General features: G+C 42.1%; 1 protein-coding gene across 3 annotated transcripts in view; it reads left to right on the plus strand.

Annotated features, from left to right (window-relative positions):
* The window catches only part of LOC105708453 (protein argonaute-4), a 49,998-nt gene that overhangs the window by 20,302 nt on the left and 14,408 nt on the right, over window positions 1-15,288 (plus strand). For all 3 annotated transcript variants that reach the window (XM_012439853.3, XM_012439844.2, XM_064363680.1), the window contains exons 8-15: window positions 1,768-1,915; window positions 2,158-2,277; window positions 2,404-2,532; window positions 2,780-2,913; window positions 3,995-4,179; window positions 5,775-5,934; window positions 10,754-11,069; window positions 11,205-11,339. In XM_012439853.3, the coding sequence (XP_012295276.1) occupies window positions 1,768-1,915; window positions 2,158-2,277; window positions 2,404-2,532; window positions 2,780-2,913; window positions 3,995-4,179; window positions 5,775-5,934; window positions 10,754-11,069; window positions 11,205-11,339 (1,327 nt within the window). The remainder of the gene's footprint in view (window positions 1-1,767; window positions 1,916-2,157; window positions 2,278-2,403; window positions 2,533-2,779; window positions 2,914-3,994; window positions 4,180-5,774; window positions 5,935-10,753; window positions 11,070-11,204; window positions 11,340-15,288) is intronic.

Here is a 15,288-nt window from a genome sequence, read left to right on the forward strand (position 1 = left end):
AGCATTTTGGGAGGCCGAGGCAGGCAGATCACTAGACATCAGGATTTCGAGACCAGCCTGGCCAACATGGTAAAACCCTGTCTCTACTAAAATATAAAAATTAGCCAGGCATGGTGGAGGGCACATTGGCAGATGCCTGTAATCCCAGCTACTCAGGAGGCTGAAGCAGAAGAACCACTTGAACCCAGGGGGCAGAGGTTGCAGTGAGCCAAGAGATTGCACTCCAGCATGGGCAACAGAGTAAGACTCCATCTCAAAAAAAAAAAAAAAGACAAGATTAAGACCTGGCATAGTGGCTGACAACTATAATCCCAACACTTTGGGAGGCTGAGGAAGGAGGATTTCTTGAGCCTAGGAGTTCAAGACCAGCCTGGGCAATGTGGTGAAACCCCTCTACAAAAAACACAAAAAATTAGCCGAGCATTTGTCCTAGCTAGTTGGGAGGCTGAGGTGGTAGAGGTTGCAGTAAGCCAAAATCATGCCACTGCACTCCAGCCTAGCTGACAGAGCAAGACTTTGTCTCAAAAAAAAAAAAAAGAAAGCAAGATAAAGTTATTATTGTGCTAAGTATTTGAGATAATTTGCCCACTGGAAAAGCCAAATAGAGTCTCTTAATTTTGCCAACTATTCTGGCACAGTCTCAGCTTCATGTATTTGGTCTTGTTATCTCCAGATCCACATGTATTTGTTCTAGTTTTAGGATCTGAAAATTAAGAATCTAAAAATGTGGTCCCAATAACTATGCTACACTCATTTTACAAAAAGTTATCTTAAGGGAACAAAACACCTACATGGATTACCCCAAGTCCTTATGTTAATTTGAAGCCAGCATGAGGTTGTATCTGTACCTGTAGGTGTTACCTGACTTCAAGTGAGTCTATGTATATTCTGGTTCTGCAGTATCTTTTTGTTTAGTTTTTTTTTTTAATTCTTTTTAAATTTTAATTAAAATTTTTTCATCCTAGCTTTAACAAACATGGAAAATTTCAATAGAATTGTTGTTCTAGTTATATACTAAACTTACTTAAGTGAAAATGCTCAAATAAATATTAACTTTTATTTTTCGGCTGTGATCCCAGCACTTTGGGAGGCCAAGGCCAGTGGATCACCTGAGGTCAGGAGTTCAAGATCAGGCTGGCCAACATGGTGAAACCCTGTCTCTACTAAAAATACAAAAATTAGCTGGGTGTGGTGGCATGCACCTGTAATCCCAGCTACTCGGGAGACTGAGGCAAGGGAATCGCTTGAACCCGTGAGGCAGAGATTAGAGTGAATAAAGATGATGCCACTGCATTCCAGCCTGGGCAACAGAGCCAGTGTCCGTCTCAAAAAAAGATTGACCTTTGTTTTTCAAGTGACTGATGAAGGTAGGAATTGTTAGTAGGCTTTGTTTATTGTTTAGAAAAGAAAGAACTTGGCCAGGCACAGTGGCTCACGCCTATAGTCCCAGCACTTTGGGAGGCTGAGGTGGGAGGATCACTTGAAGTCAGGAGTTTAAGACCAGCCTGGCCAACATGGTGAAACCCCATCTCTACTAAAACTACAAAAATTAGCCGGACATGGTGGCAGGCACCTATAATCACAGCTACTCGGAAGGCTGAGACAGGAGAATCGCTTGACACCAGAAGGCGGAGGTTACAGTGAGCCGAGATCGTGCCACTGCACACTCCAGCCTGGGCAACAGAGTGAGACACTGTCTCAAAAAAGAAAAAAAAAAAAAAAAAAGAACTTGAAGAAATATTCTAAAAAAGACATTCTCTCCTATAGTTTTCCTTTACAGCTAGAAAACGGTCAAGCTATGGAATGTACAGTAGCTCAATATTTTAAGCAAAAGTATAGTCTGCAGCTGAAATACCCCCATCTTCCCTGTCTCCAAGTGGGGCAAGAGCAAAAGCATACATACCTGCCGCTCGAGGTAAGCGAGATTAAATTTGCTTTTGCCAATTTGCTGATCTCTTGAATGCGTACATATTTTTAAGTAGAGTTCTAAACTAGCGGTGAAATTTAGTGTTAACTTCTAAAATATTTTTAGCAGATGATTTCACCACATAACCAAATTTTTATTTTTCTGGAAATGGAGGATGTAATATATGGTTTAGCAGAGGCTTAAGATGTAGAACCCTTTACATAAACTAACTTCTCTTTGCCTCTTGGCAGGTCTGTAACATAGTGGCAGGACAGCGATGTATAAAGAAGCTCACAGACAATCAGACTTCCACAATGATCAAAGCTACAGCAAGATCTGCTCCTGACAGACAGGAAGAGATCAGTAGACTGGTCAGTAAGGCATGGTCTTCAAGATGAGCTAGCTTTGAGATGACAAAAAAACGAAAGAATAGAAAACTCCTCCTGGGACACAGTTACTCTTTGGTTGTTATATATGCAGGCTTTCCTGTTCTTTAGGTGAAGAGCAACAGTATGGTGGGTGGACCTGATCCATACCTTAAAGAATTTGGTATTGTTGTCCACAATGAAATGACAGAGCTCACAGGCAGGGTACTTCCAGCACCAATGCTGCAATACGGAGGCCGGGTAAGCTTTTTATTTTATTCAGCAAGCTTCTCCCACCAGCAATCAAAAAGAGAATAATCCAGGGTTTTTCTACTGCGCCACTACTGAATTTATCCGTAATTTTGTTCACTATTGCCTTTTGTGTTCTGGCTCATACCTAATGGAATTTTGTTTATTCACTCATCAACCGTAAAATGGCCTTAGATTGTAATGTCTTTTCTCTTTTCTTTTGTTTCTTCTTCTTCTTCTTCTTTTTTTTTTTTCAAAGAATAAAACCGTAGCCACACCCAACCAGGGTGTCTGGGACATGCGAGGAAAGCAGTTTTATGCTGGCATTGAAATTAAAGTTTGGGCAGTTGCTTGTTTTGCACCTCAGAAACAATGTAGGGAAGATTTACTAAAGTGAGTATCTTCATATTTACAGCTTAGTAGTATCCCTTCCAGATATGAAAATACTGTCTTTATGTGAATGTGCTGTGTACACTGGCACTAAATCCCTGACTCCCGTAGTGACACCATCTGGCTATATGAAAAAGACCTTGTATTATAGTAATTTGCAAACTTGGGAATTACATTAAGAATCTGACTCAGCTTCCTTACATGTAGAGCAGAAATTGGAGAGCAACAAGGCTGAGGCAATGTTGGTCAGCAAATTCTTGAGTTCTTAGTGAAGCTCCCTTTGGTATTAATTGTATCTTTTCAGCTAAGATAGAAACTAGTTTACTTTCAATCATGATAATTTACTAATGAGCTTGTTTTATTGCAAAGTCACTGACTAAGAGTAGGTTCACAGCTTACAGATGCAGCTATCTATATAAAAGATGTTAGTGAGAAGAGTGAAAAAAAAATTAAGAAAAGGGAACTAGAGTGAGAGAAAGGAATTCTATAAAATATTGGCAAATACACCAAAGGAATATTCTGAAAGCTTTATACATAGATTGAAGTAACTTCTTAAATCTAAAATTTAAAACTTCCAAGTGAATTTTGCTTTTTTTGACTGACGATTTCTTTTGACATTTTTATTGAACCAAATCAATTCCAAGTTTGAATGTAGTCCTAAATACACTGATTTTGTAACAGCATGTTTCTGTGTTCTCAGTTGAGCACAAGCTTACCCAGCTATTTCTGTACCAGGCTTACCAAAAAGCATGTTACCTGCAATTTTGACCCTGCTTTTCTTCAGTCCAGAATTATTGATTTGAATGTTTAAAAGATCTTTGAATACAATGCTATTCTAGTCCAGCTGGGCATAATTATTTAAAAATTTCAATTGATAATCTGATAGCTTAATAATACAGATTCTTCTCTTTTTAATTGCATTGCCAGTCTATTTTTTGGCAACAAGTTAAAGATTTTTATTTGTTTATTTGTTACTAAATTTGGCTAACAATTTACAAAACTGAAAGAAGTATTTCAGAGGAAAATTAATGTAAGGAACGTACTCTGAAATGAAAAAACTGTGCTACTGGTTCTATTTTAACAGGAGTTTCACTGACCAGCTGCGTAAAATCTCTAAGGATGCAGGAATGCCCATCCAGGGTCAGCCATGTTTCTGCAAGTATGCACAAGGTGCAGACAGTGTGGAGCCCATGTTTAAACACCTGAAAATGACATATGTGGGCCTACAGCTAATCGTGGTTATCCTGCCTGGAAAGACACCAGTATATGGTATGGACCTTTTTCATGCTGAATGAGGGATGATTTTAAGCAATAGATATAACAGTCAGGATAAGCTAGGTTATGCTGCAGTCACAAACAACCACAAACTCTCAGTGGTTCACAACAACAAAGATTTGTTTCTTGCTCCTGTTATGCGTCCATTGAGGGTAGACTGCTGCCTCTGCTCTGTGTCATCATGTCATCTCCACCTGGGGACCCAGCTTAGTAGAGCAGCTGCTATTTGGAATGTTGCTGGCCCCACATTCTTTTTTCTTTCTGCAACTCCTTGGCCACAACCAGCCATATGGCCTTACTCAACTTGCGTGGGAGCAGTGGGGATGGGGGCTGAGAATGCAGTGTGATATTACCACAGTCCTGGAAGCTGAGAGAACTGGAAATATTTGGTGAACAGCACTTAGGAATATGAGAGTGGGGAAGCTGCCACTTCGAGAAGAGAATTTGCTTAGTTTGTATCTATTATAAGAAGAATGATACATAGTTTTGGCTAGCATTTAAGTAAAGGATGTAGAAACTATTATTGTTGTTGAGACAGGATCTCAGCTCTGTCACCCAGGCTGGAGTGCAGTGTCATGATCCCTGCTCACCTGAGCCTCAAAATCCCAGGCTCAAGCGATTCTCCCATCTCAGGCCCCCGAGTAGCTGGGACTACAGGCGCCCTCTACCATGCCCAGCTACTTTTTGTATTTTTTTGTAGAGATGGGATTTTGCCGTGTTGCCCAGGCTGGTCTTGAACTCCTGGGCTCAAGTGATTCGCCCACCTTGGCTTCCCAAAGCGTTGGGATTACAGGCATGGGCCAGCATGCCCAGCCAGTTTTAAACTTTTTTTCTTTTTTGGAAACAGGATCCTGCTCTGTCGTCCAGGCTGAAGTGCAGTGGTGTGATCTCGGCTCACTGTAGCCTCTGCCTCTTGGGTTCAAGTGATTCTCCTGCCTCAGCCCCTCAAGTAGCTGGGACTACAGGCGCGTGCCACCACACCCAGCTAATTTTTCGTATTTTTAGTAGTGACGGGGTTTCACCATGTTGGCCAGGCTAGTCTGGAACTCCTGACCTCAAGTGATCCACCTGCCTCAGCCTTCCGAAGTGCCAGGATTACAGGCATGAGCGACCATGCCTGGCCCCAGTTTTAAACTTTATAAAATGTCTTTAACCTTCTCTCTACAGTTAATCTCTCATTCTTAGAGAAAGAAAAGAAGAAAAAGCAAAAAATAAATAAATAAAATAAAATTCAAAGGGCTGGTGTGTGTACTGAGAGGGAGGAACTGGGAAGATAGATTCTTTTGCCAAATCAGTCATGTGGGAAGAAGAGCATCAAGGAGCTGAGCAAGTCGTGGCAGGCAGCACAAAGATTAAAGGAAGCAGCCTGCAAGGCCTGCAGGAGGGAAAAAAGGAGAGAAGGGAGGGCCTATCCAAACACGGGAAAAATTACCCTGGGGGTTTAGCAGATGAAAGGGAAGACACATGAGAAGCATCTAGCACAGTGTACAGTATATAGTAGTTTAGAAAGTTAATATGTGGGGCTTTTCCCCCTTTACTCTTAGTAATTAGGAGACATTTACACATGTCAGAATTAATTGTTTTTGTAGCGGAGGTGAAACGCGTTGGAGATACCCTTCTAGGTATGGCCACACAGTGCGTCCAGGTAAAAAATGTAGTGAAGACCTCACCTCAAACCCTTTCCAATCTTTGCCTGAAGATAAATGCAAAACTTGGAGGAATTAACAATGTGCTTGTACCTCATCAAAGGTAAGATTCTGAATGCCTTCCCCACTTTTGTTTAAGATCGAACTTACATAATTTATGGGAAAGCACACAAATATTATATTTGCATCTAGATCACTTTTTCTCTTGTGCCTATATATATATAGGCACCCATATACCCACTACCCAGATATAGATATAGAACATTTCCAGCATCCCATCAGACTTCCTTATAGCCCCTCCAAATAGATAGCCCCCAAAGGGGACCACCAATGTGATGTCTGTCATCTATCTAGATCAGTTTTGCCCATTTTTGAGCTTCATATAAATGGAATCATATAGTATGTACTATTTTGTGTTGGTCTTCTTTTGCTCAACATTAAGTCTATGAGATTCATTTGTGTTGTTGCACTTAGGAGTAGTTTATTCTTCATTGTTTTGTATGATTTCATTACATGAATAAACCACACAATTTTAATATATTCTACTATTGATGGATATTCTCATACATTCATTAAACAATTCTATATTTTTGGTGAACTGAAGCACTCTTTCTCTTGTATGGAATTCCAGGAGTGTGATTTCTGAGAATAGAGTTATAGAGGATACATATATTTAGTATTAATAGATACAGTCAAATAGTTTTCCAAAGTGGTTGTACCAATTTACACTTCCGCTGAGAGTTCTAGTTGCTCTATATTCTTACCAACAGCTGGTAGCATCAGTCCTTTTAATTTTAGCCATTTTGGTTGGGGATAATTGTATCTCATTATGGTTTTAATTTGCATTTCCTTGATCAGTAATGATGTTAAGCACATTTTCACATGCTCATTGTCCATTTGGAAATCTTCATTTTTCTGTTTTGTTTTGTTTTGAGATGGAGTCTCTCTCTGTCACTCAGGCTGGAGTGTAATGGCACAATCTTGGCTCACTGCAGCCTCTGCCTACCGGGTTCAACCAATCCTCTCACCTCAGCCACTTGAGTAGCTAGGATTACAGGTGCACACCACCATGCCCCACTAATTTTTTTGTATTTTTAGTAGAGGCGGGGTTTCACCATGTTGGCCAGGCTGGACTCGAACTCCTGACCTCAAGTGATTCACCTGGTTCGGCCTCCTGAAGTGTTGGGATTACAGGCGTGAGCCACCATACCTGGCCTTTTTTGTTTTTTGGGACAGGGTCTCTGTCTTCCAGGCTGGAGTGCAGTGATGTGGTCATGGCTCACTGAAGACAAGACTCGAACTCATGGCCTTCAACTGATCCTCCCACCTCAACCTCCCAAGTAGCTGGGACTACAGGCTCATACCACCATGCTTGGCTAATGTTTTTATTTTTTGTAGAGACAGAGTTTTGTCCTGTTGCCCAGGCTGGTCTCAAACTCTTGAGCTCAAACGATTTTCCTGCCTCAGCCTCCCAAAATGCTGAGATTACAGGCATGAGCCACCATGCATAGCCTGAACATCTTCTTTCATAATGGATCTGTTCATTCCTTTGCTCATTTTTTTTATATTGAGTTGTGAATCTTTTTCATTAATTTGTAGTAGTTTTTTGTGATTTCTGGTCCTTCACAAGATATAGATATCCGATAGGCAAACAGGATAGCCGGATTATCTTCTCCTAGTCTGTGTTTTGCCCTTTCACTCTCCTAAATTCTGTTTTTGTTGTTGTTTGTTTGTTTGTTTTAGATGAGGCCTCCTTCTATCCAGGCTGGAGTGCAGTGGGGCAATCATGACTCACTGCAGCCTCAATCTCCCCAGCTCAAGTGATTCTCCCACTTTAGCCTCCTGAGTAGTTGGAACTACAGCAATGTGCCACCGTGCCTGCCCAATTTTTTTATTTTTTGAGACAGTGTTGCTCTGTCACCCAGACTAGAGTGCAGTGGTATGATCTTGGCTCACTGTAACCTCCACCTCCCAAGTTCAAGCGATCCTTCTGCCTCAGCCTCCCAAGTAGCTGGAATTACAGGCAAATACCAGCACACCTGGCTAATTTTTGTATTTTTAGTAGAGACAGGATTTTACCATGTTGGCCAGGCTGATGGTCTTAAACTCCTGATCTCAAGTGATCTTCCCACCTTGGCCTCCCAAAGTGCTGGGATTATAGAAATGAGGTCTTGCTGTATTGTTCAGGCTGGTCTCAAACTCCGGGACTTAAATGTTCCTCCCACCTTGGCCTCTCAAAGTGTTGGAATTATAGGTGTGAGCCACTGTGCCTGGTCAACAGTGGCTTTTGATGAACAGAAAATGTTAATAGGACTGAGTTGAATCAATCTTTTTATGTCCTTTTAGGAAACCCTGTCTGCCCCTCCCTTCATAGTTTTTTTTTGTTTAAATTTGAATTTGTCAGATTGACTCTAGAATAACAAACACCAAGACAAGTCAGGGATATGAGAGACAAAATGCTGGCTGGGAATTGAGAGATTTGAATATTGTTACTCATGTGAATTTCTAATATCTCTGGGCCTCAGTTCCTTAGCTATCAAGATAATATCTTCCTTGTTAACTTGAAAGTGTTGTTTTTCTGTGAAATCCTATGTGTGAAAGTGATTTGAAGAGTTAAATTTAGGGCCGTGGTATTAGTCATTGCTGTACTTGAAGATGAAATTGAGTGCCTTGCTCTTATACAATCATATCACAATTCTCTTCTAAAAAAATCTTAGCATATTTTATCAACTTCATCAGTTGATTTATTAATTTTTTTGAGAAAGGGTCTCACTTTGTCACTCAGGCTGGAGTGCAGTGGCATAATCTCAGCTCACTGCAACCTCTACCTCCCAGGCTCAAGCAATCCTCCCACCTCAGCCTCCCAACTAGCTGGGACCACAGGCATGCACCACCATACCCAGCTTATTTTTTGTATTTTTGGTACAGACGAGGTTTCTCCATGTTACCCATGCTGGTCTCAAACTCCTGAGCTCAAGCGATCTACCCACTTCAGCCTCCCAACACAGTTCTCATTTTGTCCTTGAATGAAACTTCTAGGTAAATAAATCCCTCCTTAAACATTAGTGATGAGATATGTAGGCCATAGGGAAAGTTAACCTAAAGTCTGTCATCATTTAATTTTACCCCAAACATTTGAGACAATATAGCATTTTGGCTTAGAGTACATACTTTGGTGTTAGACCTCTTGGGTTTGGATTCCAGCTTTTCCACTCCTAGCTGTGTGATCTTGGGAACATTCTTTATCCTCTTATGTCTTATTTTTTATCTGGAAAAATTGAGATAATAAATAATGGTACCACCCTCATAAAACTGTAAGGACTAAATGAGTTAACACATGTGAAGTGCTTAGCATAGTGGCTGGTACATTGTATATGTAAGCTGTTACTATGTTATGTATATGTATGTTGCCTATATATGGCCACTGTTATTAACTTCTCTGTGCCAGGCTTATGTTCTGTGATGATACAGAGAGATAAATGGGACACAGCCTCTTCTCCCATGGAACCTCATCTTTAGTACCTATTATATGAGAGTCAAATATGGGCTGCCTCGTAAATTACACTTGAAGAATTAACACTCGAAGTCCCAAATCCTATCTTTAAGAATTTATCCCAGCTACCTGGGAGGCTGAAGTGGGAGAATTATCTGAGTCTGGGAGATTGAGGCTGCAGTGAGCTGAGATCATGCCACTGCACTCCAGCCTGGGTGACAGAGTGAGACTCTGTCTCAAAAAAAAAAAAAGATATTGTTTTTGTTTGTTTATTTTTGAGATGGAGTCTTACTCTGTCACCCAGGCTGGAATGCAGTGGTGTGATCCTGGCTCACTGCAACCTCTACCTCCCAGGTTCAAGTGATTCTCCTGTCTCAGTCTCCCGAGTAGCTGGGATTACAAGTGCATGCCACTATGCCTGGCTTTTTTTTTTTTTTTTTTTTTTTTTTTTGAGACAGATTCTCACTCTGTCACCCAGGCTGGAGTGCAGTGGCGTGATTCCGGCTTACTGCAGCCTCATCCTCCTACAAGTGATTCTCCTTCCTCTACCTTCCGAGTAGCTGGGATTATAGGCACACCCTACCACGCCTGGCTAATTTTTATATTTTTTAGTAGAGATAGGGTTTTACCATGTTGACCAGGCAGTCTCAAACTCCTGACCACAAGTGATCTGCCCACATTTGCCTCCCAAAGTGCTGGGATTACAGGCGTGAGCCACCATGCCTGGCTTTAATTTTTGTGTTTTTAGTAGAGATGGGTTTCACCATGTTGGCCAGACTGGTCTCCAACTCGTGACCTCAGGTTATCCTCCCACCTCGGACTTTCAAAGTGCTGGGATTACAGGTATGAGCCACCGTGCCCAGCCTCTTTTCTTTTTTTAAAGACAAGGTCTCACTCTGTTGCCCAGGCTGGAGTACAGTGGCTTGACACAGTACAGTGGAGTACAGTACATAGCTTACTGCAGCCTCAAAATCCTGGGCTTAAATAATTTTTCTGCCTCAGCCTCCCAAGTAACTGAGACCACAGGCAGGCACCACCACACTGGGCTTTCTGATTTTTTGTAGAGACCTGGGTCTTGATACGTTGCCCAAGCTGGTCCTGAACTCCTAGGCTCAAGCAGTCTTTCCTCCTTGACCTTCCAAAGTGCTGAGATTATAGGTGTGAGCCACAGTGCCCAGCCTAGGTTCTGTTTTTTAAATCTTTTCTTTTTACTGTTAGAGAAGAGCCATGTTCACTTCTTCAGTCAGTTCAGATTCATTGCACTGGGTGACATCAATCTTCAGTGGTCTGTAGTGCTCTTTCCCAACCAGCTAAAGTCTTGTTGTCTCTTATAAGGTTATATCCGATTATATCTGGGGATATAATCTCACCAAACTTGAACATTTTCACTTATATGTCTGAGTGGCAATGTCTCCTTAAATCTGAGCAGGCCCTCGGTGTTCCAGCAGCCTGTCATCTTCCTGGGAGCGGATGTCACACACCCACCAGCAGGGGATGGGAAGAAGCCCTCCATTGCTGCTGTGGTTGGCAGCATGGATGGCCACCCTAGCCGGTACTGTGCCACCGTTCGGGTGCAGACTTCCCGGCAGGAGATCTCCCAAGAGCTCCTCTACAGTCAAGAGGTCATCCAGGACTTGACTAACATGGTTCGGGAGCTGCTGATTCAGTTCTACAAATCCACACGCTTCAAACCCACTCGGATCATCTATTACCGTGGAGGGGTATCCGAGGGACAAATGAAGCAGGTACTCTCGTTATCCCTGTTGCCCTTCAGGGCCTCTAGGAGTCTGAGGGAGATTCCTCTCATCTGCCATTCTGGGTAGATCTGAGAGATACTAAGCAAATTCTCAATTGAACATAGTTCCATTTCTGTCTTCTAGGTAGCGTGGCCAGAACTAATAGCAATTCGAAAGGCATGTATTAGTTTGGAAGAAGATTACCGGCCAGGAATAACATATATTGTGGTGCAAAAAAGACATCACACACGACTCTTCTGTGCAGATAAAACAGAAAGGGTAAGAAAATATAGTATAAGCTTCGTTATCTGAGGCTCTGGCAAGTGATGGATACATACACTTATATATACAATTTTTGTACAATTTTTTCCTTAAAAGCAGAAATGCCTGATAATAACTTAATAAATATAATACCTGTAGTTGGGTTTAGATGACCAATTCTGAATGACATGAGTTTTGAGACTGAATATTTTATTTAGCTTGTGTAACAGAAATGCTGATTTCTAGTTGTTTTGTGTTGGGGGGAGGAAGTCAGAAACATGCCAGGTACACTGTGATGATATATGCAACCTTCTGAGGGATTTTGTTATTTGTTACTTTTTGCTGCACAGTTCTAGGGCATAAAGAAGAATTTCTTCCAAATAATTTTATATCAGCATAGGACAACAGTCCACACCCCCGGACCATGGACTGGGAACAGTCTGTGGCCTGTTAGGAATCAGGCTTGCACAGCAGAAGGTGAGCAGTGGGAGCAGTGGGTGAGGAAACATTGCCACCTGAGCTCTGCCTCCTGTCAGATCAGCAGCGGTGGAACAGTTTCATCCCAAAATCATCTCCCCTCTCCTTCCCCACCCCCATCCATGGAAAATTGTCTTCCATGAAACCTGTCCCTGCTGCCAAAAAGGTTGAGGACTAATGGCATAGGAGATCCTTAGGGCACAAACTATGAATATTTATAGTATCACACTTAAACCACAGTCAAATTACTCAAATTCTCTAAGCCATAATATTCTCATCTGTAAAATGTGGTTAAGAACAATATCTGGGCCAGGCGTGGTGGCTTATGCTTGTAATCCCAGCACTTTGGGAGGCCGAAGCGGGTGGATCACTTGAGGTCAGGTGTTTGAGACCAGCCTGACCAACATGGTGAAACCCCGTCTCTACTAAAAATACAAAAATTAGCTGGGCATGGTGGCGTGTGCCTATAATCCCAGCTGCTCAGCTGGCTGAGGCAGGAGAATTGCTTGAAACTGGGGGGCAGAGGTTGCAGTGAGTCAAGACTATGCCACTGTACTCCAGCCTGATGACAGAGTAAGACTCCATCTTAAAAACAACAGTATATGGCCAGGCGCTGTGGCTCATGCCTGTAATCCCAACACTTTGGGAGGCCGAGGCAGGCAGATCACTTGAGGTCAGGAGTTCGAGGCCAGCCTTTCCAACATGGTGAACTTCATCTTACTAAAAATACAAAAATTAGCCAGGCATGGTGGTGCATGCCTATAGTCCCAGCTACTCAGGAGGCTGAGACAGGAGAATCTCTTGAATCTGGGAAGCAGAGGTTGCAGTGAGCCAAGATTGTGCCACTACATTCCAGCCTGGTGACACAGCAAGACTCTGCTTTTAAAAAAATTAAAAAAAAAAAAAATTAAAAGCCAAAACACCTCTGATCCCCAGGCATTTCAGATAAAGAATGCCCAACCTATATTATTAATAGATAACTTTGCTTTTTGATATTTTGTAATGACTTTACTTCATCTTGTCCAGGCCCTCTCTGATCCACCCCTAGGAGGACCAGATCTTTCTGTTGCCTGATCATGTAATCTTATTTGCCACTCCCATTATTTTATAGTACACTCTTAGTTTTTTTGTCTTTAATCCGAGGATGAACTGTTTCTTGTTTTTTTTTTTTTGAGACAAAGTTTTGCTCATCACCCAGGCTTCAGTACAACGGGTGAAGTAGCTGGGATTATTCCTGAATAGCTGGGATTACAGGTGCCCACCACCACATCCAGCTAATTTTGTATTTTTGGTAGAAACAAGGTTTCACCATGTTGGCCAGGTGGGTCTCGAACTCCTGACCTCAGGTGATCCACCTGCCTTGGCCTCCCAAAGTGCTGGGATTACAGGCGTGAGCCACCATGCCCGGCCTGAACTGTTTCTTTTTGTTTACTGAATTGAGGTTATATTCTCATTGGTCTCCAGATCCAATTAGCTTAGATTAAAAGGGCTGTCTTAAGTTAAAAGGGCTGTCTTTAAATTGCTGAAACCATGAGTTAATAGTGCTTCTTACCAGACTTTACCTCTCTGTAACATACACATATAAGAAATCTGTACCTGTACCCCTGAAATATATAAAAATTTTAAAAAATTTAAATAAAAAGTAGACCAGCACATGTCAAATAAAAATAAATAAATAAAAGATAGGCTGTGCCAAAAAAAAAATAGTACTTCTTAGTCTTTGCTAATGCAATTTATTTGAACTCTTGACTGAGCTCTGGGCACCAAACTTCCTGCCACTTTCTCCTTAACTGTTGTCACCTCTCCACCTGCATGTCAACTTGTTTTCCATGTAGATTTAGGATCTTCTTCTTTAGGATTGTTTTCCTAAGCGATCTATTAAGCTATTATTAAGCTATCTCATAGTTTTGTTCTTTAAACCTTTCAAAATTGACAGTCCCAGTTCTTGGTCTACTTTGTATGCTGACACTTACTAATATCTTCATTTCTCTAAGCATGCCTCTTGCCAATCCACTTGCCCATTTATTTTGCCTCTACTCTTAGGCTGATAGAAATTGCTGGGGGAAAAGTGGTGGTTTTTATTTTTTATTTTTTTGAGACAGGGTCTTACTCTGTCACCTAGGCTGGAGTGCAGTTTCATGATCACAGCTCATGGCAGCCTAGACCCCCCCAGGCTCAGGTGATCCTCCCACCTCAACCTTCCCAGTAGCTGGGACTATAGGCACCCACCATCACTCCCAGCTAATTTGTTTGTATTTTTTGTAGAGATGGGATTTCACCATGTTGTCCAGGCAGATCTGGAACTCTTGGGCTCAATTGATTGGCTCACCTCAGTCTCTCAAAGTGCTAGGATTACAGGTGTGAGCCACCACAACTGGCCAAAAGTATCTGTTTAATAAAGAACCATAGTATAAATGTATGATAGCAGATCTCAGCCAGGCCTTGAATGCTGCCGTATTTTCATTTATCCTGTTACCCATAGCATCTGTTCCATGCTTTTATACGCTTCTCAAGTCCCCTACCCTATTCATGAAGACTTTATTGCCAATGAAGTCCTATCATCTATTTTATTCTGAAAACCAGATTTAGAAGGCACGAATTTTCTCAGCTGCCTCTCCTCTACTTTCAAACTCAGTTACATCTTGTATTTTCTTATCTCCTTCCTCATATCTCTCCAACCTTCTTTCCTCCCCTCCTGTGCTTTCTTTTTTTTTGAGACACAGTCTCACTCTGTCACCCCCAGGCTGGAGTGCAGTGGTGCCATCTTGGCTCACTGCAACCTCCGACTCCCGGATTCAAGAGATTCTCCTGCTTCAGCCTCCTGAGTAGCTGGGCCTACAGGCTCATGCCACCACACCTGGCTAATTTTCATATTTTTTAGTAGAGGCGGGGTTTCACCATATTGGCTAGGCTAGTCTTGAACTCCTGACCTCGTGATCTGCCCGCCTTGGCTTCCCAAAGTGCTGGGATTACAGATGTGAGCCACCGTGCCCAACTCCCTCCTATACTTTTAATCCTAATCCCTCCTGACTTCTCTAGAGCCTCACTTGATTAATTAGCCATTATTTTTCAAAATTTCAGTCTCACATTCTGGTGCCTCTTTCTCACCCTATAAAGGTGGCTTAGGCCAGGTGTGGTGGCTCACACCTATAATCCCAGCACTTTGGGATGCCGAGGCGGGCAGATCACGAGGTCAGGAGTTCGAGACCAGCCTGGCCAATATGGTGAAACACTGTCTCTACTAAAAATGTAAAAATTAGCTGGACATGGTAGTGCATGCCTATAGTCCCAGCTACTTGGGAGACTGAGGCAGAAGAATCACTTGAACCTGGGAGGCGGAGGTTTTAGTTAGCTGAGATTGTGCCATTGTATTCCAACCTGCTCAACAGAGCGAGACTCTGTCTCAAAAAAAAAAAAAAAGTGGCTTAAATCTCTCTGAGTTCCCCTCACCCTGCTTCTCCCTCAGTCTCACTGCTACCTTATCTTTTCT

This window comes from Aotus nancymaae, unplaced genomic scaffold (assembly GCF_030222135.1).
Source record: "Aotus nancymaae isolate 86718 unplaced genomic scaffold, 86718_ANA_hifiasm-v0.15.2.pri h1tg000053l, whole genome shotgun sequence".
Classification (NCBI taxonomy): domain Eukaryota; kingdom Metazoa; phylum Chordata; class Mammalia; order Primates; family Aotidae; genus Aotus; species Aotus nancymaae.